This window comes from Gekko japonicus, unplaced genomic scaffold (genome assembly GCF_001447785.1).
Source record: "Gekko japonicus isolate JY-2015 unplaced genomic scaffold, Gekko_japonicus_V1.1 scaffold2165, whole genome shotgun sequence".
Lineage (NCBI taxonomy): Eukaryota > Metazoa > Chordata > Lepidosauria > Squamata > Gekkonidae > Gekko > Gekko japonicus.
The window spans coordinates 63,571-87,220 of NW_015170953.1; the positions used below are offsets into that span (position 1 = coordinate 63,571).

Consider the following 23,650-nt stretch of genomic DNA (forward strand, 5'->3'; position numbering starts at 1 on the left):
TAATCTAAATAAGATAATGTGAGCATATAGAAACGGACGTGTCGTTGCTTTGCTTCTCATGAAGATGGAATTTCTATATGCTCAGTTGTGTCTATATCTTCTTATTTCACATTATTCGCATTGTGCGCGTGCGTAAAGTGCCATACAGTCGCACCCGACTCATGGCGACTCCAGCAAGGGCCTTTCAAGGCAAGTGAGGAGCAGAGGTGGTTTGCCGCTTCCTTCCTCTACGAAGCCTTCCTTGGTGGTCTACCTTCCAAGTACCGATCAATGCTCCCTCTAAGCTGTGGAGTCTTGCGAGCAAAAAAATCTACCTTGTGAGCCACTGGCATTAAAGCTGCGAGGGAGGGATTTGGCTACTGCATACATTTGTTTGCTCTGGAACCATCATTCCCGAGCTAAGACAAAAATCTGTGAGCCGGAGGCTAAAGAACTGTGAGCTAGCTCGCACTAAACTCAGCTTAGAGGGAACACTGGTACCGATCCTGCTTAGCTTCTGAGGACTGGGCTACACCATGCCACCTTACCTCCCATTGTTCACATGATTAGAAGATAATGTAGATTAATAGATAATTAGTAGATAATGCAGGTGGCCGCGGTGGCTCAGTGGTTAAGACGCTGAGCTGCAGACCGGAAGGTTGGTAGTTCGGCAGTTCGAGACCCAAGTTGCCGCATGACGGAGTGAGCTCCCGTCTCTGGCCCCAGCTCCTGCCAACCTAGCAGTTCGAAAGCAAGAAATTGCAAGTAGATAAATAGGTACCGCTTCGGTGGGAAGGTAACGGCGTTCCGTGAGCCTCGGCGTCTAGTCCTGCCGGCCACATGACCATGGAAATGTCTTTGGACTGCGCTGGCTCTTTGGCTTGGAAATGGAGATGAGCACCACATCCCTAGAGATTCGACTGGCTTTCGAGCGAGGGAAACCTTTACCTAGTAGATAATGCATTTGGTAATGTTGTTGTTGGTGGTATGGGGGATTGAGAACCACTTATCCTAATCTGTCATATGTGTATAGGGAACTGCTGGCATATTTCCCCATATCTTTTCGGGCGAGGACTTGCTTGCTTCGTTGTCCCCAACCAACTGGATTATGTGCTGGCAAGTCTAACATTTGGGATCCCCCCCCCCCCCCCCATGAGCAGGCTATCCGCTACGGGTTTTTTATTTTTAAAGGTAGCCCTAAGAACCAACGCCAGCGTTCTGGCTACATTCCCAGCAATGTAAATTTCTCTCAGCCTATTAAAGACTGTCAACCTGCTTTTCATTTATTTATTGAATTAATTAATGTCCACCCTCCCCTCCAAAGCAGGCTCAGGGCGGCTTACGTAGGATATTGCACAATTAAAACAAATTTGACTAAAATCATAACAATATACACATAAAACATACAAAGTGCCAGAACTAGGATGATTCGTATATGATGGCGGGCGTGAGCAGTATCCGACAGTACAAACCATCAGGAGACGGTGCGACACGTAGCATCCGGAAAGTATGGCCGTTAGCGGGTGTTCCCTCGCGTCCTTTTCCCAGCTTGATTTCAGCCGTGATAGTAGTCATTTTTTCCCAATCTTTATTACTGTGTTACCAGTAGAGGGCAATTCCCATTCTTGAATAAGTACAGCACTCTCTATGACTCTGAATGTAGCTATGAGGAACATAGCCGTATTTCGTCGTGCGGTGCGGACAATTCAGGTTGCCGAAACGTGGATCTATGAGGACAGACTGAAGAGCCTGGGACGTTTCAGTTTAGAAAAGAGACCACACTAAGGGGGCGGGTGTGTGTGTGTGCACGGTAGAGGTTTATAAAATCACGCACGGGTGCAGAGAGTTGGCAAAAAGAACTTTCCCCCCTTTCCCCAAATACTAGAACTCCAGGGCCTCCAGGGAAGCTGATGGGTAGTAGATTCAGGAGGGACAGAAGGAAACCACAGGGAATGGCTAAAATGTGGAATTGGCTGCCAGAGGATGTAGTGATGGCCACAGAGGGGATTATGATTCACGGAGGAGAGGTTCATCAGTGACTACTAGCCCTGGTGACTAAAGGAAACCTCCACCAGAGCCAGGAGCCAATGTCAGAGGAAGGCCTCAGCCTCCCTGCCCTGTTGTTGGCCCTCCAGAGGAACTGGCTGTCCATTATGTGAGACAGGATGCTGGACTAGATGGTCTATTCGTCCGATCCAGCAGGACTCTTCTTATGTTCACTCTTATGTTCACTCTTCTTATGGTCACCTTTACACACGACTCTTCTTTTTTGTAAGCAACCCTAAAAGAAGAGTCCTCAAAACGTTGTGTGCTTCTTTATTGAAAAGCTCATTCTGCATTTGTGTAGCGTAACAAAGTTAAATACCTTTTATTGGCATACAATATTAGAAGCAATTCCCAATATTAATACAATCCAATAGACATTATAAAATAGTCGTGGTAAACCATTCCAAGGATATATCAGGCCTATAACATAACTTTAAAATTGAGTTTTTAAATTTATAAATTAAGACTCATTAATGTGATCAGGGTCGTTCTTCCGTTTTATAAAACCATGAAGAAACTTAGCGGTCAGCTCAATGATCTCCGGATCTCGTGAAGCAAGGAGATAATGTACCTTGATTCTATCCGGTTGGCCTGTGTAGCGTAACAGTTAAGAGACTGAGTTGTGGTTTGAAATTTACCTCTGCCACAGACTCACTAGATGATTTTGGGAACGTCATTTAGCTTCTCTCACGTCCTAAAGGCTAAAGTTCAACTAAGAGACAGCTTTGATGATAATTTCACATGAGGTGTGCGTCTGTGTTTTTTGGGGGGGATTGTTTGTGTCTATGTTACTGGGATAATAGAATGATTTTATAGTACACAGTAGCTTTACAGAGTTTCATCCCGTCGAGTCACTTTACAAACCTGCATAATGATACCTTCAGTCAGCGGCTGATGTATTTTGACAAGAAAATATTTTTGAGCAAAGTCTGGCTATTTCTTCAATGCAGCCATGTGTGATGCTGCTGCTGTGTTGGCAACTGCAGTAATTACCCTGTGTGATATAAACCAAAGGCGCTTTCAGCCATATAACATGGCTCAGCAATAGATTGTATCGGGAGAGGGGGGCAGGAACTGGAATGAAAGGCCTCCAGGAGTCCTTCCCAGGACTGGCTACTCTAGTGCCGCCCTGCATGTATTGCGATAACCTACATACAGGGCTCATTTCGTAGAAAAAGAGGCGCAGGAGCTCATTAGCATCACTCATTAGCATAACTTATTTGCATACGCCACGCCCCTTGACATCACCGGAAGTGTGTCAGAAGGCAACCCCCACCGCTCAGGCTCCACTGGGCTGTTTTGGATTGCTAGCTATGGGGGGGGGGGAACATGCAGATCTGTCCTCGCAGAGGAGGGAGAGCTTGTACCTGAATAAAACTTGGTCTTAAAGGTGCCACTGGACTGTTTTGGGCCGGGGGGCCGGGGGAGCTCTGCAGCTTACCTGGCTGCTTCTTGCTCTGACTGAGGGCTACTGGGAGCAGGGGGTGGGGCTTGTCGCAAGTGCCTGCCCCCTGGGATCTTTACTGCCGGAGCTCCGCTCCTGTGCACTCCTGCAGGAAATGACCCCTGCCTACATATATCGGCACTGGAGCTGATAGTCTGCATAGCAGGCAGGTCTCGCCTTGTTTTGCAAGCGCAAGATGTCTCTGTGGTCATGTTAGTGGAAAACTGTACTGTTGGTAGCCATGAAGAAATCTATCCTTAGGTTGTTACCGTCTGCAGATCTGCTGTGGGAACATACAAAGTTTTAAATTTAAAATACCTTGTATTTTCCCACAGCAGGTCTTTAGACACTAAAATTTTATTTGTTTTGCTTTCAAGTAAACGATGGCCCCGCAATCATACAGTCTAACCTGTGTCAAGTATGACTGAGGGAATGCATGTAATTGAGAATTCGGTCATCTTCTTCTTCTTTCTGCTCCCTCTCAACCTGTGATCCCAGTCTGAGCCTCTGTCCCAGAAGCTAAAAAGGTAAAGGTAAAGGTTCCCTTGCTCGAAAGCCAGTCGAGTCCGACTCTACGGTTGCGGTGCTCATCTCCGTTTCAAAGCCGAAGAGCCAGCGCTGTCCGAAGACGTTTCCGTGGCCATGTGGCCGGCATGACTAAACACCAAGGCGCACGGCCTCCAAAATATATTTGGAATCCCCTGGGATATCGTAAAGTTTGAAAAAGAAGAATGTTCCCCTTCCTTCTGGATGTTTAAGGACGATGTTCGGCAGTATGGTTTTTATTTCTCTGCGTGTAAAGTACTCGTAAAGTAAAGAACCCTGTGGGTCCTTGGTGGTCTCCCACCCCAGTACTAACCAGGGGCTGACCCTGCTTAGCTTCCGAGATCTCTTGAGACTGGGCTAACCTAGCCCATCCAGAACAGGTTGACCCTAAGTCACCCAGTCAGTGCTTTTTAAAAAAAAAAAAAAAAAAAACCAGGGCCACTGGGCTAGTGACCCTCCCTGGCAGCACCCACTCTCTGTGACCTCACAGGCCCCGCCCACAGCACAAAAGAGACCCGGCAGGCGAGGAGACCAGAAGAGGAAAAGGACAGGCAGGCTAAGGAGGGCAGGATGAAGATGAGTCCTTGTTCTCTTTCAACTTATGGTGACCCCGTTGGGTTTTCCGTCGCCTGCCTCTGGTGGTCTCCCGTCCGAGTACTAACCAGGGCCGACCCTGCTTAGCTTCCGAGATCTGATGCGACTGGGCTAACCTGGGCCATCGAGGTCAAGGCAAGAGATGTTCAGAGGTGGCCTGCCCTTGCCTGCCTCTGCATAGCAACCTTGGACTTCCTTGGTGGCCTCCCATCCAAGTACTCACCAGGGCCGACCCTGCTTAGCTTCTGAGATCTGACAAAACCAGGCCAGCCCGGGCCATATAAGTCTGGGCATGGTTTTCATAGCATATAAAAGTGTTAGCCCGCGAGACTCATGTCAGGGGGAAGGATCCCGTCTCCCCTCTCCCCTGCATTTTCTCGGCAGGCCTGCCGTGGCTTCTTGGCTAAGTTGCTGCCAGGCCCAGCATGATACCCAGGCTCCTCCGATGCCAGCGGTGACCACCAGAGGTAGGCGTGTTCTGTGCACAAGCGCAGAGGATACTTTCATTTGGGTGTGTGTGTGGGGGGGGGGGTTTACTCCTCCTGTGTTTTTTTAAGATGTCAGATTCTTCTGCAAACCTAGGGGGGGTCCCCCTTGTTTACAGAAACTCCTGTTTCGGGTTGCCTCAGTGCTCAGTCCTTGTGGCCCTTTCTTACACTCCCTGGGAAATGCCGATTGCCACTTTGGGGTCAGGAAGCAATTGTTCTCCAGACTAGTTTGGCCGGGGATCCTGGAGGGGTTTTGCCATCTCCTGGGCATGGAATAGGGGTGACTGGGGGGTGCGAGGGGGGAATGTACTTGTAAATTTCCTGCCTGGTGCAGGGGGTTGGACTAGGTGACCCTTGAGGTCCCTTCCAACTCTACGATTCTATGATTCTAAGTGTAGCCCTGATATGCAGATTTAGATATTCCTAGATGGGGGGCCGCACTTGAGCCATATAGATATTTTGTTTAAAACTCAGGGTACAGTCACAACAGGCGTTGGTTATTGAGATTCCCCCCCCCCCCAATAGTTCGCTAAATGAAACATGGCTCTTGTATGTAGAATGTCGTGATGGCAGAAACCAGTATTTTCCATTGGCTTCACAACTTCTGCCTGAGAGAACCAGGGTGATATAAGCCTGATCGTAAATGGCTGCCTCTTCCATTCCTCTTGCAAACGTCCTAATGTCAATTCAGTATTGGTGTCCGCTAGTTCGCATCGCCCCCCTCCCCTTTGAGTAAATGTGGCTCTGTGTGTTTTGTGAGGCCGACGGGGGTGTGTGTGTGTCCCCAAACTTTCTGAGCCTGCGGGCACCTTTGGAATTCTGACACAGGGTGGTGGGCGCAACCATAAAGTGGTACCATTGGAGGGGGAAACCCCAACCCCCGCAGAACTATCTCATGTGTAGGGGACAAGAGAGCCAGTTTGGTGTAGTGGTTAAGTGCGCGGACTCTAATCTGGGAGAGCCGGATTTGATTCCCCACTCCTCCACATGCACCTGGCTGGATGACCTTGGGCAAGCCATAGTTCTGATAAGAGCTGTTCTTGAAAAAAGAGCTGTTTCTGTCAAGAGCTCTCTCAGCCCCACCTACCTCACAGGGTGTCTGTTGTGGGGAGGGGAAGGGAAAGGAGATTGCAAACCACTCTGAGACACCTTTGGGTAGTGAAGGGCAGGTTATAAATCCAATCTCTTCTCTTTTTCTTTATTTTCTTCTTCTTCTTCTTTAAAATACACTTGGAAAAAAGGAGTGAGAGAATAACACCGACACTGTCATGGTAGCTGCCGCCAAAACAACAGTATTTTAATCTGTCCAGCCAGTGGCCAATCAGAAGCCTCTTTGGGCAGGAAGGCCCGCTTTCTAAAAACACTTGGCGGGCTCCGGAAAAGGTATCGGTGGGCACCACGTTGGGGAATGCTTTTAATGAGGTATTTGTGTTTCATTACTGCAACACCGTAGCGAGGAATCTCTTCTTACAAACAGTATTACCTTACAAAAACGGGTATTGCCGTTACACAGCTACATCCTTCAGATTTTAACTGATTTAAAATGAGCAGCTGTTTACAGTGGGTGAACTGTAGGTTTGCCTCAGCAGTCTCTTGGAAAGCACTGCTAAAACCACTACTCTTGGAAGCCCCGCCAGTTGTGAAAATCAAACAAACAGCAACATTGGGAGTCTATCGATTGTCCACAGGTCATAAAAATAGCAGGCCAATAAGAGGGCGAATAGGCACGAATATGACCCGTTGCCTCCGAAGACAGAAGCATAAACACAGGGGACGGCACAAATTTTTTGATAAACTGAGGTAGAGAATCCCAACGTTTCTTGCATGAGCGGCTGTATAATGTGGCGATAGCAGTGAGAAAAGGCATCTGAGACCCAGCACAATGGAAAGGCAATGAATCGGAATGCCTCACAGATCATAGCAGAATCAGAATTTCCAGCAAGGAAAATCTTTTCATGGTGAATTAAGTGGCGGAGGAAGAAAAATGGTGATTGAAAAAGGAAAGGAAAAAAAGAAAGAAAGGTAGGCTCGGATCAGGAAAACGCCGGCCTTCTCGGGGCTGAAGATTTAAGAACCTTGGCGAAAGCGATGCCGAATAGGATGTGGAAAATTGAATTTACTAAACAATTAACCATTGGATTAATCTACATCCCGCGCAGTGGAAAAGTGGGTGGTGGTGCCGGGTGGGGGAGAGAGAGTAAACCGAACGGAGTCGAAATAAATCAGTGGAGCTCATTAAAAAGAGAGTGAATATTTCAGGGCCCTTGTCGCGTTGAGGAGGGGGAGGCTGCCCAACCGCATACAGCATGGCCTATAATTCTTTTTACTTCTCAGCGACTTCTTTCCTTTCAAAGCCGAGCCCTTCCCACTTCTAATCAGATTAATGAAACGTTTTCTGCTGAGGTTACGGCGGTGGCGGTTCAATATTCCACCTTGTTATCTGTGGCTTTTCTATTAATTACAAGTCAGATCGCTAGTCAACAATAGTAGTTGGGAGCGACATAAAGAGCATGAGTACACTCTGGAGACGCGACTGCGAGGATCCGATGCATCCCAGAAGTCCCCTGGGCTCTCTCGCCGCCTCCCACGCGCCTTGCTCGCCTTCCCTTCAATTACAGTTAATGCAATAGTTTGCCATTTTCCTTTTTCTAATTATATTTTCAAGTGGGATTTGTCGCGCACAGGACAAAAAAAGGGAATCTTTTTGCACGTCGAGGCACCGGAGCCGGAGCTCCGTGCCTGGCATTGTCCGTCCCCTGGGTTTGCCCCCGTGCCATTCTTCCTCGCAGAGCTCTGAATAAACAAGTGTGTGTGTTTCTTTCTCTCCCCCCCCTCACCTTTTAAAGCTGCGGTTGTACAAACTGAAAATTTATGCATTAACTGTTTGCGTTCTGAGCATGTGTTCCAGATTACCCCTGACAGCATTCTTCTGGTATGCTGCAAAAAAGAAAAGAAAAGAGGCCTGTATTTGTAAAAGAGCATTTCTTTTTCACAGTTGGCGCATCGGTCTTTCAATCACAGGTCCGCTGCATCAATTAGTGCTTTTTGCCTGGTCCTTGCATTAGAATATTCATATGCATTCCCTCGCCCCCTGTGTCTTGGCTGTATTTAACTGTGGGGCTGTATGCAGGAGTTTAAAAGTTTTTTGGGGGGGAGTTTTGTTAGTGGTCAGGGAAGTCCTGCTTTCGGAGCCTTCATGACCCACTTTTGGGTCCTGACCCACAGCTTGGGAAGCGCTGGTCTAGGTGGACATTTAAGAGCCTGCAGGGCCTATTGGAGCTGTGGTGGCTCAAGTGGTTAAGACGCTGAACTGCAGGCTGTGGAAGGTCGGTAGTTCAGCAGTTCGAGACCCGAGTGTGCCGCGTGACGGAGTGAGCTCCCGTCTCTGGCCCCAGCTCCTGCCCACCGAGCAGTTCGAAAGCAAGGAATTGCAAGCAGATAAATAGGTACCACTTCGGTGGAAAGGGAACAGCGTTCCGTGCACCTTGGCATCTAGTCATGCCGGCCACGTGACCACGGAAATGTCTTCGGACAGCGCTGGCTCTTCGGCTTTGAAACGGAGATGAGCACCGCAACCCTAGAGTCGGACTCGACTGGCTTTCGAGCAAGGGAACCTTTACCTTTTACCTAGGGCCTATTCAGGCCCCACACGTTGCAGAACAGAGCGACTTTAAAAACTCCGTGCCTTGAAATCTCATCAAAGAATCGTCCCTGTTATCTGTTTGGGTGTGTTTTGGACAGCTTCACAGTGGTGGGCAGGGCACAGTTGCTTGACTTCCTCTCTCTATCCCCCCCCCCGGTCCCCCCAACAACAATTCGCAGCAGGCCCCACTACGCACTCTTCCCTTGCGCTTGCGCATGCATACACACGCAAGGCCGTGTGGGATGACTAGAGAGAGTCTCTGTGATGTTTTGAAAAAGCTTAGTGCTAAAAGCTAATTAAAATGGTTTCTGGTGATAAAGGGAGAACAGGGGAGGATAGTTCCCTGATTTGTTTTCCCTAAGAATTTAATTTACAGCCAGTCCCCCCCCTCCCCCCCTATCTAAATGTTACTTTCAAATGTACCCAGTGATAAGAAGGAACATCTGTTTTCTGTTCAGTAGTACAAGAAGTGCTCAGCATGGGGCTGGGTGCACATAGTCCACGGGAAGCCATTGTTGCTCTCGTTTCCTTTAGAAAATGCTAAGGCCTGTTCCCGTTTGCCCAGAGAGACGGTCCGGCAAACAGCTGACACAGACCGGCTTTTGGGGACCCCCGGGGCTAATTGTGCAGGATCCCTTTAAGCTTTCTCAAGCTTCTCTTATAGAATGGCAGGGCCTTATTACAGGCCAGTCTCCACTAGGGTTGCCAGTCCCCAGTTGGGGGCAGGGGATCCCCCCAGTTCGGCGCCCCATTATACCCTTTGGAGACCAGTCCCCGTAGGGCCAAGGTGTTGAACTTATTTGTTACAAGGGCCAGATCTGACATAAATGTCACTTTGTCAGGCTGGGCCATGTGTGCCATAAATGTAATGCCAGGGACTTGAGATCTAAACTGTATAAAGGACAGCCGCTAGTGAGCTCCGAGTGGGTGTATCCTCACTGCAAGGCCCCGTGGGCTGGGAGGGGGGTGCAAAGGAAAATCCACATGGGCGGTCTGGAGAGCCGGCAGTGAAGCACTGGTCAGATGCTTGACTGCTGCAAATGAGGTTGTTCTGCTGTGCTGTAGCCATAATCAGAGTGGCTCCACCTACTCCCTAGGGTTGCCAAATCAGTCTTTGCCGGGAGCGGGGGGCTCCCGGCCGGCGTCGGGTGAATGCGCGCGTGCGTCACCCGGAACTGATGTAGGCACGCTGGGGGCGGCGCCACGGCCATACAAGGGAAAACCATAGAGTTTTCCCTTGTATGGCCGTGGCCCCGCCCCCAGCATGCCCGGCGTGCCCACGTCACTTCCTAGTGACGCGCACGCCGGGGGCGGGGTCCCCCCGGGGCCCGATTCCGCCGCGGCGGAAATCAGGCCTCCAAAGCGGGGGTTTCCCCGTCCCCCGGCCCGATTTGGCAGCCCTTCTACTCCCCCAAGCAGTCTCCTGTTCCCTCCCTTGCATTAGGTGCTCGTGGGCCTTATAGGAGCCTTGGATGGGCCAGTTCTGGCCACTGGGCCCTATGTTTGACACCCCTGCCACAGGGTATAACAGAATCAATCTATGGGTATCTGGGGCTTGCCCCCCCTTTTGCATTAGAGGCACCGAATTTGCAGCATAGATGCTGGTGCCTCTCCTCAAAAAATCCCCCCCCCCCAAATTTCAAGAAGATTGGACCAGGGGGTCCAATTATATGGGCCCCCAAAGAAGTTGCCTCCATACTCCCATTATTTCTAATGGAGGGAAAGCATTTAAAAGGAACACGGTCTAGGGTTGCCAAGTCTGGTGTCACGCCGCAGCAGGGGACTCCCGGCTGGAGCGTGCCATAGAAAACCATAGAGTTTTCCCTCGGATGACCGTGGCCCCGCCCCCAGCGTGCCCAGCGTCCTCACGTCACTTCTGGGTGACACGCACGTCAAGGTGGGGCTCCCCCCGGGGCCCGATCCGCCGGCGGTGGGGAATGGGCCTCTGTGGTGGGGGTTTCCCCGCCCCCTGGGGGGACTTGGCAAGCCTAACGCGGTCCCCGGAATTCGCTTTGGAGTCCTCTCTCCCAGAGTTCACTCCCCTTTCCCGGAGCCTCTTGCCAAGTGCACCGCCCGCTTGTTGGCCACCTGGCAACTCTAGGCTCCGCCTTGGCTTTCTTACAGTGCCAGCCCAAGTAGTTTTACACACTGGATGGCGCAGGTAGAGGAGCCCGGTGGGCAATGGGCAACTATGGGGGCTGAATCAAGGGATCGTTCCAGAGGGCGGCCACATCGGTCTGCAGAAGAACAGCTGGATTGGAGTCCAGCAGCGCCTTGGGGGACCAACAAGATTTCCCAGGGTACGAGCTTTGGAGAGTCCGAGCTCCCTTCCTCAGCTACAAGTCAGAATGGAGATCCCAGACTAAATAGAGGAAGTTCCTGCCTGAATTCGGAGATTAAAAGAAGTCAGCCCGTAGATGATCGTTTTAAAAATCGTTGGAAAAGACTTTGCTAGCGGAGTACCATTGGGACACTACTAATATACTAACACAGACAACCGGTTTGAAAAAAAGAAGTTTGACAACATACAGAAGAAGCCAAAGAAGAAAATTTTAATATTACTAACAGCTTAACTTTACCAGTTAAAACATCACTCACCTTTTTCTTTTTTTCTTTTTTCTTTTGTAACCAAAGAGATTTTCCTTTATTGCACATGACAGGAGTGTCACATAACTGTCATGACTTAGTCCCATTACCTTTGGAATTCCAAATGACTCAAGGAGCACAACTCACCTTTTTCTTGATCCCACTATATACCCTCCCCTTTTCTAACTAAGCGAAATATCTCTCCTTTTTAGGAGAGGAAATAAAAGCTTTTAAATAAAAAAAAAAGAATGGAGATCCCCGAGTCCTTGGGATATAAGGCCTCGGAGATCTCCAGCTCGTATCTGGGGAAAGGGGCTTTGTCGCTCCAAAGCTCATACCGCCAGAATCTTGTAGAATTCTAAGGTCCCACAGGACTCCAAGTGATAGCGAATATTTCCTCTCCCGTCCGCGAATGAGAATTTTTCGACTTCGGTTTGAGCCGAAACCAACTTTGCGCAGGGAAAGAATCTGTTGGTGAAGGTTTTCCTTTTCGAGCAGAGGACTCGGGGTTCCATCTTTGTGAAAAAAATCTTAGGTGAAACGCAGCTTGGTGTAAGCTAGCTCACGTGTAAAGACTATACTACTGACATAGAGTTTGTCCACCCGACTCCTGTGCCAGTTTCTTAAACCCTTCTTTGGGGTGGTTTAAATTTTGATGATTGTGTTCGGTGTTAATAGAGTTCTGGTGTATGAGTTGGTAAGAAATCGGGCGTGGTCCTGGATTTCTTAAAACATCAGTGTCTTTTGGATGTACTCTCTATTTTCATCACAGTACTTGAATTGTAAAAGGAGCTGCGGTGGCTCAAGGGGTGAAGACGCTGAACTGCAGGCTGTGGAAGCTCGGTAGTTCAGCAGTTCGAGACCCGAGTGTGCCGCATGACGGAGTGAGCTCCCGTCTCTAGTTCCAGCTCCTGCCAACCTAGCAGTTCGAAAGCAAGAAATTGCAAGTAGATAAATAGGGACCACTTCGGTGGGAAGGTCACAGCGTTCCATGCGCCTTGGTGTTTAGTCATGCCGGCCACATGACCACGGAAACGTCTTCGGACAGCGCTGGCTCTTCGGCTTGGAAACGGAGATGGGCACCGCAACCCTAGAGCCCGGATTCAACTGGCTTTCGAGCAAGGGAACCTTTACCTTTACCTTACTTGAATTGTATTGGACTGTGTCCTTTATAGTTTATGTTGATACATTTGTCTGTGATTTGACTTGTTTTTTCTTGAGCACAGTTTGTTGTTCTTTGGCATGTCCCCCCTGTGCTGTCCTTTGTTTTTTTGATCATGAATGAAATGAAGCCGATGGGCTGTAGGTTTAGGATGGACAAAAGGAAGTACTACTTTACACAGAGATTAAAATGTGGAATTTGCTGCCGGAGGATGTAGTGCTAGCCACAGGAATAAACAGCTTTAAAAGGGGATTAGATAGATTCATGGAGGATAAGTCTGTCAATGATTACTAGCCATGGTAGCTGAAAGGAACCTCCACATTCAGAGGCACTAATCCTCAGAATCCCAGAGCCAGGAGGCAACATCCGGGGAAGGACTTGGCCTTTACGCCCTGTTGTCGGTCGTCCAGAGGAACTGGTTGGCCACTGTGTGAGACAGGATGCTGGGCTAGATGGACTATTGGTCTGAGCCTGCAGGGCTCTCCTTATGTTCTTAAATATTGCTGTTTTCTACATGTGATCTTAAAAAAAGCAGGCAGTCTTTTTTACTGAGCCCATAGAATCTTGTTATTTAACCAGCGCGCAAAGCTTTCTCTTTTTAACGTGGTAATGGGTTTTGGCCATCATCCAGTAATTTGCAATATCTTGTCTTGTTTTCAAAGCTGTATTGGCACTATGAGGCGTTTTCCTCTTACCAGTATTCTTAATTCCTATCTCTACAGCCTTCCTGGAACAGAGACCATGACGACACAGCATCAACACGTTCAGGGGGAACGCCGGGGCCCTCCAGTGGGGGGCATACATCACACAGTGGAGACAACAGCAGTGAACAAGGTAGGAACCCTGACTTTGAATTCTGGTCTTTATCTGGATTTAAGTACCTTCCATACAGTAATTAAAATTTCCCATAGTGTTGCTGAGGTTGGATCCTAATAGGGCATCATGTTGTTTCAGTACTACCAGGATACGTGGGAAGCCCTTTGTTTTATGTCCAGCGGGTATTGGCCCTCACAAGATTTCTGTATAATGGAGACTCTGGAGAGTGGTTCTGTTGAGTCCTGCTGATCGTAGGATTGGAGAGGGCCGTGGTGCAATACAGTATCGATACTTTTTCATTCTGCCTGTTCGCCCAGGAGCTCAGAGCAGTGTACATGACTTCTTTCAGAGAAGAGTTACGTAAATACTAGAACTCGGGCACCCAGTGACGTCGATGGGCAGTAGATTCAGGGCAGACAGAAGGAAGTACAGTCAGCAAGTATGAAGTTGTGGGATTCGGTGCCAATGGACATAATCAGGGCCTTTTTTGTAGAAAAAGCCCAGCAGGAACTCATTTGCATATTAGGCCACACCCCTGACACCACAGCTCATTAGCATATTAGGTCACACCCCCGTGTTACCCAAAGTGTGGTCATCCAACCATACCCACCTTTTGCTTCTTATTCTCTTTACCTTGTTTGTTGTCAAAACCCAGGGCCTTTTTGCATGTTAGGCCACACACCCCTAATTGTAGCCAATCCTAATGAGTTGCTGCTGTTGGGTGTGGCCTATTATGCTAATGAGTTCCTGCTGGGCGTGGCCAACTCGGGAGCCAGCCGGAACTCCGTTCCTGTGCGTTCCTGCCCAAAAATAGCCCTGGACATAGGTATCTTTAAAAGGGGATGAGACAGATTCGTGGAGGAGAGGTCCCTCAGCGGCTTACCGGCTGTGAAGGGATCCTCCACAGTTAGAGGCAGTAAACCACTGAATCTCAGTACTGGGAGGCAACATTGGGGAGAAGGAGGGTTGCCGGCCTCCGGATGGGTACTGGGGATTTCCTGGAATTGCATCTGATCTCCAGACTAGCCGTCCCCCTGGCTTACCCCCCCTAATCTCCAGGAATTTCCTAACCCGAAGCAGGCAACCCTGTTGGTTGCCTCTCCCGGACAACAGGTTGGCCTTCAGTGACCTGGCTGCGATCCGATGAGCTGCTTAATCCGGTGTTGTTACTGTTTCCCTTTTGGATTTAAAATGCACGATCAGACAGCAACATCTGCCTCCCATTCCCCAGTTGTCGGCACCCCGTTCTCACCAGTCTTCAAATCGGAGTTATTTGACTCCTTCCAGGGCTCTTTTTGTAGAAAAAGCCCAGCAGGAACTCATTAGTATAATAGGCCACACCCAACAGACGGAATCCATTAGCATATTAGTCCACACCCCTGACAGCACAGCTCATTAGCACATTAGGCCACACCGCCATGTTACCAGAAGTGTGGTTATCCAGCCACACCCACCTTTTGCTTGTTATTCTGTGTACCTTGTTTGTTGTCAAAACCCAGGGCCTTTTTTGTAGCAGGAACTCATTTGCATGTTAGGCCACACACGCCTATGGTAGCCAATCCTAATGAGTTTCTGCTGTTGGGTGTGGCCTATTATGCTAATGTGTTCCTGCTGGGCATGGCCAACTCAGGAGCCAGCCGGAACTCCGTTCCTGTGCGTTCCTGCCCCAAAATAGCCCTGCTCCTTCCTGGTGTCAGCAGTCTTACCCCGCATTTCTGGAAGTATGATCAGTCCGTCACACTCTCAAGCCATTTGGAAAGTCTGAACATTCCCTTCTGGTTTGGGGCTTTTTTTTTTTGGAGGTAGTTAGTGAGGTGCGCATAACTGCATATTCGCACCATGGCTATGAAGTGCCGTATGTGTATCTTTACACACATTTTACAGACATCTCTCTCTCTCTCACACACACATAGGGTTGCCAAATCGGGCCGGGGGGCGGGGAACCCCCCGCTTCCGCGGCCCGATTTCCTCCGCAGGCGACGTGCTGCCGGCGCGCGCGCGCACATCGGGACGACTCCCGGACCGCGGCGACGCTCCCCCGCCGCAGAGGGAAGAAGATTTGGCAACCCTACACATACAGGAGCGTCTCAAAACTGTGTTTTTCTTTTTTAAAAACTTCCAAAGCACAGTTTCCAAAAAAAAACCCTTTCCCCACAGGGCACTACATATCTGCAAGACCGCCTCTCCCTCTGTGAGCCCCGAAGGGTTTTGCGATCTGCCAGTCAACACCTCCTGATGGTCCCTGGCCCCAGGGACGTCCGTCTCGCCTTGACTAGGGCCAGGGCCTTTTCAGCCCTGGCCCCAACCTGGTGGAATGAACTCCCATACGAGAATCAGGGCCCTGTGGGACCTTTTACAGTTCTGCAGGGCCTGCGAGACGGAGCTCTTCCACCATGCTTTTAAGTAGAGTGACGGATGTCCCTCCCTCTTTTCGGGGTCTCCCCGCAGTGGGTCAGAACTGCTTACCAGAGATGGCATCTGTGAGACTTAATTCTTTTTTTTTTTTTTACAATATATTTTATTAAGTTTTGCCTTCATAACATAATAACATATACAAAGTGGTGTATTAAGTTCATAATTATGGTAAAATAGTCTTGTTTTTGAACGTTGCAATAAAGGGTAAATAGATAACTACATAGGTTGATGCATGAATATACACAAGATACAATTGTAAACTTTCAGTTTTTAGTAGTTATAACTGTAATGAATAGTGGGTGTTGTAATAAGCATAATTAAAACACATTTAGTACCTGTGAGACTTAATTCTAATGACAACTGCACTGGCTCAAGGATATAGTTGTAATTTATTAGTGTTTTAATTGTATTTTTACCAATTCCTTTGTATTTTTATTAAATCTGATGTAACCCGCCCGGAGCCTGCCATACAGGGAGGGCGGGATAGAAGTTAAATAAAATAAATAACTAAATAAATATCCCAGCAGCCTCCTCCAGCAATTCCAATAGCCACCAGCCTCTGCCATCCTGCCAGGATTTTGAAGTGCAGCTTCCAATACGTGCTTCTGCACAGAGCGGCCGAGGCCTTCATAAGAACATAAGAAGAGCCCTGCTGGATCAGACCAGTGGTCCATCTTGTCCAGTGTCCCGTCTCACACAGTGGCCAACCAGTTCCTCTGGAGGGCCAACAACATGGCGTAGAGGCTGAGGCCTTCATAAGAACATAGGAAGAGCCCTGCTGGATCAGACCAGTGAGGGTCCATCTAGTCCAGCATCCCGTTTCACACAGTGGCCAACCAGTTCCTCTGGAGGGCCAACAACAGGGCAGAGAGGCAGAGGCCTTCATAAGAACATAAGAAGAGCCCTGCTGGATCAGACCAGTGGTCCATCTAGTCCAGCATCTCATCTCACACAATGGCCAGACAGTTCCTCTGGAGGGCCAACAACATGGCGTAGAGGCAAAGGCCAGTGGTCCATCTAGTCCAGCACCCTGTCTCATGCAATGACCAACCAGTTCCTCTGGATGGCCAACAACAGGCCGAGATCTTCCCCTCACATTGCTTCCCGGCTCTGGGATTCAGAGAGGTTTAGTTTAATTTGTTTTTCTTTTAAAAGCCAAGCAAACAGAATTGTGCAGGAGGGCACGTTTTATAAAGGGTACAGGACGGGAGTCTTAATTGTGAAAAACTCAAGTCAGTTTTTCTGCCCTCTCTGGTCATACTTCCGTCTTCATCGAGTGGATTATACTTTTCTTTATTTCAGCGCCCTCTAATTGTATGATGCCGTTTTATGGCACGGATCTTCTCCTCCGCTGGCATAGTTTTGTAATCTATGGGCTGGCATCTTAGCGAGAAAGGTGGGAGGCTAAGTGAAGTGAAATAAGTAAATACACCAGAAGAAGTGTTTTCAGCACTTCGGCCCCCTTCCTAAGACACATTTCCCACAAGGGACTGGCTTTTCATTTCTTAAGGTATATGGCCATCTTTCATTTCCTCTCGTTCTCGCTCTCCCTCCTACCGTTTTCCCCTTAATCTTTTTAAAAAGGCCCTATACAGCTGCGGTGGCTCAAGTGGTTAAGACGCTGAACTGCAGGCTGTGGAAGGTCAGTAGTTCAGCAGTTCAAGACCCGGGTGCTGCAAGACAGGGTGAGCTCCTGTCTCTAGTTCCAGCTCCTGCCAACCTAGCAGTTCGAAAGCAAGAAATTGCAAGTAGATAAATAGGTGCCACATTGGTGGGAAGGTAACAGCGTTCCGTGCGCCTTGGTGTTTAGTCATGCCGGCCACATGACCACGGAAACGTCTTCGGACAGCGCTGGCTCTTCGGCTTTGAAACGGAGATGAGCACCGCAACCCTAGAGTCAGATTCGACTGGCTTTCGAGCAAGGGAACCTTTACCTTTATACACACAAGCCCCAATGAAATTGTGGTGGTGTCTTGCACGATCTAACTTAGGTAGGAGGGCAACTCAATTATTTGCTTCTCCAAGTAGTTGCTAGAGATGCACAAGACCGTGCAGGGCTCTTTCTGTAGCAGGAACTTTGCATATTAGGTGACACACCCCTAATGTAGCCAATCCTCCAAGAGCTTACAGAGCTCTTCTTACAGGGGCTAATGTAAGCTCTTGGAGGATTGGCCACATTAGGGGTGTGTCGCCTAATATGCAAAGGAGTTCCTGCTACAAAAAGAGCCCTGCGAGAGTGCCGTAGCGCTTTGTCTTGGGGCCACACCAAATGCGTCACATTTCGCTACTGGAGAAGGAGCAGAGGCACAGGTTGCTGGTTGTCCGTGTTTCTGTTGCGTATCTTATAACCTAATTAGTACTGCCTTTAAAAAAAAAATGAAGCAGCAGCATTTGGAGGGGGGAAAGTAGATTTCTTTTTTTTTTGGTAACTTCTGAAAGGGCCAACTGCCATGGATTTCTGTTAATTAAAGGCAATTAAAAATGTAAAAAGGGCCTTTAATCGAAATGGTAAAAGGAGTTCTCCCATTGAACTGGGCTCTGAACTTCCAATAGGTATAATACTTTTAAATGTAGTTTTATGATCCCGCTCCATTCAAGCACAGCTAGACAACAAAGGGATTGTGTTTTCTAAAAAGAAAGAAAGGTTGAACAGGACTCATTAGAATTGCAAAGTTACACGTTTTAACTGGACGAGTTTTTTTTAAAACGAAAGTTGGGGTGTGCTGCCGTTTTCCCATACAGAGAATCAGGGCGTAAATTGCGACTAACATCTCTGTATGGAATTTTAAGTATTTGAACCACTTTATTGTTTAAAGAAAAAGTTGCTGACCTCATCTCGAGTAAAGCCTAGTAAAAATGGGGCCTGGAATGGTAAACGGTTGAAGAGCCGGAGCAGAAACTGGTAACCTTCTGACCTCCTGACTTTTTACTGGAAAATGATATGCAACGTAAATTTAGGAGGCCCTTTTCCCTTTCAAGTACTTCTCCTTGTGCGTGATGCAGTTCGCCATAGTTAAGGTGACGTCAACACCTCTGCGGCATCCCACTGCTTTTTAACATTAAATATTAAATTGGTATTTTTTTAAAAAAATGTGACTACAGGAACAATAAAATCCTAAGGCATTAAAATCCTAAGACACTGGGAAGAGCTCCCTCTTTCCCACTGAGACATCCTAAACCCCAGGGGTTGCCAGCTCCGGATTGGGAAATACCTGGAGATTATGGGGGGTGGAGCCTGAGGAGGGCGGGGTTTGGAGAGGGGAGGGACTTCAGTCGGGTATGATGCCCTAGAGCAGTGATGGCGAACCTTTTAGAGACCGAGTGCCCAAACTGCGACCCAAAACCCACTTATTTATTGCAAAGTGCCAACACGGCAATTCAACCTGAATACTGAGGTTCTACTTTAGAAAAAACAACTCATACATTAACTTAAGACGATCCAAACAAAGTAAGGAAGGCAATCCCAAATGCTTTCATTTACTTAAAATTATTTGGCAGAGAATTCGACACTTTAATGGTGGTCTGGGCCTGGCTGGGGCGATGGCACGCGTGCCCACAGAGAGGGCCCTGAGTGCCGCCTCTGGCCCCTGTGCCATAGGTTCGCCACCACTGCCCTGGAGTCCACCTTCCAAAGCAGCCATTGTCTCCAGGTGACCTGATCTCTGTTGCCTGGAGATCAGTTGTAATAGCGGGAGATCGCCAGCCATCGCCTGGAGGTTGGCAAAAGAAGAGAAGAGACTGGATTTATACCCCACCCTTCAGTACCCGAAGGAGTCTCAGAGTGGCTTACAGTCTCCTTCCCCTATGAGGTAGATGGGGCTGAGAGAGCCGTGAGAGAACTGCCCTTGAGAGAACAGCTTCTGAGAGAACTTGTGACTGACCCAAGGTCACACCAGCAGCTGCATGTGGAGGAGTGGGGAATCAAACCCGGTTCTCCCAGATTCTCCACGCACTTAACCACTACTCCAAACTGGCAACCCTACGAACCCATAAATATTGCTGTTCTAAGTTGACTGTGATGTATTCCTAGGTGATTTTTTTAACATGGAGATTTTCCAGGCGAGCACAAGAATAAGATCCACCTAGAAATTTTCCTGCACATTTGTGCAGCCGTGTGCTGGGTTTGTGACATGGTTTGGCAGAGCATCTGCTTGGCATGGAGAAGATCCCAGGTTCAGACCTGGGTCTCTGCAGTTAGAAGGACCAGGTGAAAAGGCAGTGAGGCCTTGCACACCAACATGCTGATATGGCTTGTGGTGAAACCTGGAAGTGACATCACTGGACGCTCTAGGATTTTCAAAAAATCTCAAAAATGACAGTACCTCCCGCCTGGTCCTTCTTCACTGGAGATGCTGGGGATTGAACCTGGGACCTTCTGCATGCCAAGCTGAGGTTCTACCACTGAGCCATGGCCCTGCCCTGTCTAGTTCGGCGGGCAACTGTGGGTACTACGATAAAAAATTATCCTGCTTTCTGCCCCTCATTTGTCTCACTATGAAGAAGAAGAAGAGGAGGAGGAGATTGGATTTATACCCTGCCTTTCACTACCCGAAGGAGTCTTAGAGCGGCTTACAATCTCCTTCCCCTTCCCCTCCCCACCACAGACACCCTACGAGGTAGGCGGGGCTGAGAGAGCTCTGAGAGAACTGCCCTTGAGAGAACAGCTCTGAAAGAACTTACGGCTGACCCAAGGCTACACCGGCAGCTGCACGTGGAGGAGTGGAAAATCAAACCTGGTTCTCTCAGATTAGAGTCCGCGCTCCTAACCACTACACCACACTGGCTCTCTGTCAAGTCAGTGAATGCACTACAGTTCCTTTTAGGGGGGAAAGCGAAGACGGACCCCGCCTTAGGCCTTATGTGTTCCCTAGGGTTGGGTTCCCAACCTCCAGGTGGTGGATGGGGATCTCCTGGGATTCCACCCGACTTCCAGTAGACAGAGATCAGTCCACCTGGAGAAAAGGGCTGCTTTGGAAGGTGGGGCCGATGGCCTTATAATCCACAGAAGTCCCTCCCCGCCCCAAACCCCGCCCTCTCCAGGCTCCACCCCCCTGTATTTCCAGACCTTTCCCAACCTGGAGCCGGCAACCCCCAGGGCTCATGATGGGGCATATGGAGGCGAACCCCAGTTTAGCTTCTTCTGGTTCCAGCCCGTTCTCGTCTTCCATACTAGCCGGTGGAGCCGAAGGTTTCCATTGGAGGAAACCTTGTTGGACTTTGAGAGGTCTCAGCCGTTTTCCTGAGGAGGGGGGGTCACCGGTTGCAGACGTCAGTCATGGCTTCCAGGTCCCTCCATTTCAGTCGCTTCTCTAATGAAAAGTAGAGGGCCTAGGGGTTTTTTTTTGCTTTCTTTCCTCTTTCCCGCCTTTTATATCGATAGCTCAAACGTTTCTGCGTAGCCTCCGTGGCAAAAGTATATACCACAAAGAGGTTGTGGCAAGACCGCATAGCAAACGAGCATGAAATGTTGGCCAATGGGGGTTTAAACATATCTCCAGACAGGGCTACTTTTGGGCAGGAACGCACAGGAACGGAGTTCCGGCTGGCTCCCAAGTTTGCCACGCCCAGCAGGAACTCATTAGCATAATAGGCCACACCCAACAGCAGAAACTCATTAGGATTGGCTACAATTAGGGGTGTGTGGCCTAACATGCAAAAAGCCCTGGGTTTTTGACAACAAACAAGGTAAAGAGAATAAGAAGCAAAAGGTGGGTGTGGCTTAGGGTTGCCAAATCGGGCCAGGGGGCGGGGAACCCCCGGCTTCCGTGGCCCGATTTCCGCCGCAGGGGAATTCCGGCCCGGGGGGAACCCCGCCCCCCAAGCTGCGTCACCGGAGGTGACGCAGCCACGTTGCCGACGTTGGGGGCGTGGCTGAGCTCGTTTTCCCCTCCGACGAGCTCAGCCACGCCCCCAACGTCAGCACGTTGCCCGTCACTTCCGGTGATGTGCTGCCGGCGCGTGCGGAGCGTGCGCGCGCACATTGGGACGACTCCCGGACCGCGGCGACGCTCCCCCGCCACGGGGGGAAGAAGATTTGGCAACCCTAGTGTGGCTGGATGACCACACTTCTGGTAACATGGGGGTGTGGCCTAATGGGCTAATTTTTTTAAAGACAACTTGTATTAACACAAGGCAGTGCTCTTTCAGGGGGAAACCCTCTCTGGAACTCCTTATATCACAGCTTTGTGCGCTGGGTGCATTTGCATGTGTGCTTGTGTGCTTAAGGGTGAGGGGGGAAGCTGGGGCCGCTTCCAGAGGCGGCGGGAGAACTTGTAGACAGGAAGGCAAACTTGTGGGGGGGGGGGCGAAGCATCCATAGCAACCGTAGCGGGCGCTGCTCTGCCTGGCTCACGGGTTCTTTGCTTGCCCAGTGGCTGGGGGAGCAAGATTTTCCTTTTTCACAAACATTGCGCTACACACGCTAAGTCACTCAGTTCTCACTTATACCCAGAATTCAACCTTGTTGGGCTTAGAGGTGCCACTGGACTCAAGCTTAGTTCTCACATCTGTTTGTTAACTCTCTTTATTACCTGTATGCTGATTTGCTGCTCTCCACAGGTCTTACCAACTGCTTTAATTCAATCTCAGCTATACTTATCGCTCAGAGAGCCAGTTTGGTGTCGTGGTGAAGTGCGCGGGCTCTGATCTGGGAGAACCGGGTTTGATTCCCCACTCCTACACTTGCACCTGCTGATGTGACCTTGGGTCAGTCACAAGCTCTGGCACAGCTGTCCTTGAAAAAAAGAGCAGTTTCTGTGAAGAGCTCTCTCAGCCCCACCCACCTCACAGGGTGTCTGTTGTGGGGAGGGGAAGGGAAAGGAGTTTGTAAGCCGCTCTGAGACTCCAAGTGAAGGGCGGGGTATAAATCCAATCTCTTCTTACCAACTGCTTTAACCCAATCTCAGCTATTGCCCAATTAGTTATGCATTTTGACTCTAATTAGTCCTTCCTGGTAACTAATACTCCCCCCCCCCCCCAATATGTAAGGCTTGAGGAAGTCTCCTTTCAATGTATCTGAGGAAGTGTGCTTGCACATGAAATCTTATACCCGGAATTAAACTTTGTTGGTCTTCAAGGTGCCCCTCCGGACTCGAACTTGGTTCTGTTGCTTCAGACCAACACGGCTACCCATCTAAAATTATGCTTTGTAGTTAGTTTCAACAGGTTTTTTTTTATTTTTAAAAGACAAACATAACATAAAATGAGGGTATCCATTTCTTGTTTACAGATTTCATACCTTAACAAACAATATTATTATACAGTCCACCTTGTATCGTTGTAAAGTTCTCTTGCAAATGTGTAAAAGTAAAGTTTTTTTATATCCTTAAAATAGATCGCGTGACTACGTGATTTATTTATTGTATTCTTCGATCCATTTGTAAAATCTTGACCAAGTGCTCTCAGAGCGTGTCTCTGGATGTCCTTTCAGAATTAAAGTTAGTTTATCCATTTCAAAAGATATTTACATTCTTCTTTGCTGGTGACCTATTCTATTTTTAAACTCAGTTCTTTTATTCTCTCCTTACTGCTGTGTGCTTTGCATTGATTCCTATCCCTGAACAAGTTCTCTGTTGACTGCAGGGGGCTCTTTTTGTAGCAGGTACTCATTTGCATATTAAGTGACACATCCCTAATGTAGCCAATCCTCCAAGAGCTTACAGTAGCCCCTGTAAGAAGAGCTCTGTAAGCTCTTGGAGAATTGGCTACATTAGGGGTGTGTGGCCTAATATGCAAAGGAGTTCCTGCTACAAAAAGAGCCCTATATGCTCTTTTTGTAGAAAAAGCCCAGCAGGAACGCATTAGCATAATAGGCCCCACCCAACAGCAGGAACTCATTAGCATAATAGGCCACACCCAACAACAGAAATTCATTAGCATATTAGGCCACGCCCCCACATTACCAGAAGTGTGGTCATCTAGCCACACCCACC

The 23,650-nt window shown here is 48.9% G+C and overlaps 1 protein-coding gene across 2 annotated transcripts in view; it reads left to right on the plus strand.

Moving 5' to 3' along the window:
• Positions 1-23,650, plus strand: part of MEIS1 (Meis homeobox 1) — a 265,872-nt gene that overhangs the window by 54,385 nt on the left and 187,837 nt on the right. For both annotated transcript variants that reach the window (XM_015418907.1, XM_015418906.1), the window contains exon 7: positions 13,211-13,322. In XM_015418907.1, coding sequence (XP_015274393.1) covers positions 13,211-13,322 — 112 coding nt within the window. The remainder of the gene's footprint in view (positions 1-13,210; positions 13,323-23,650) is intronic.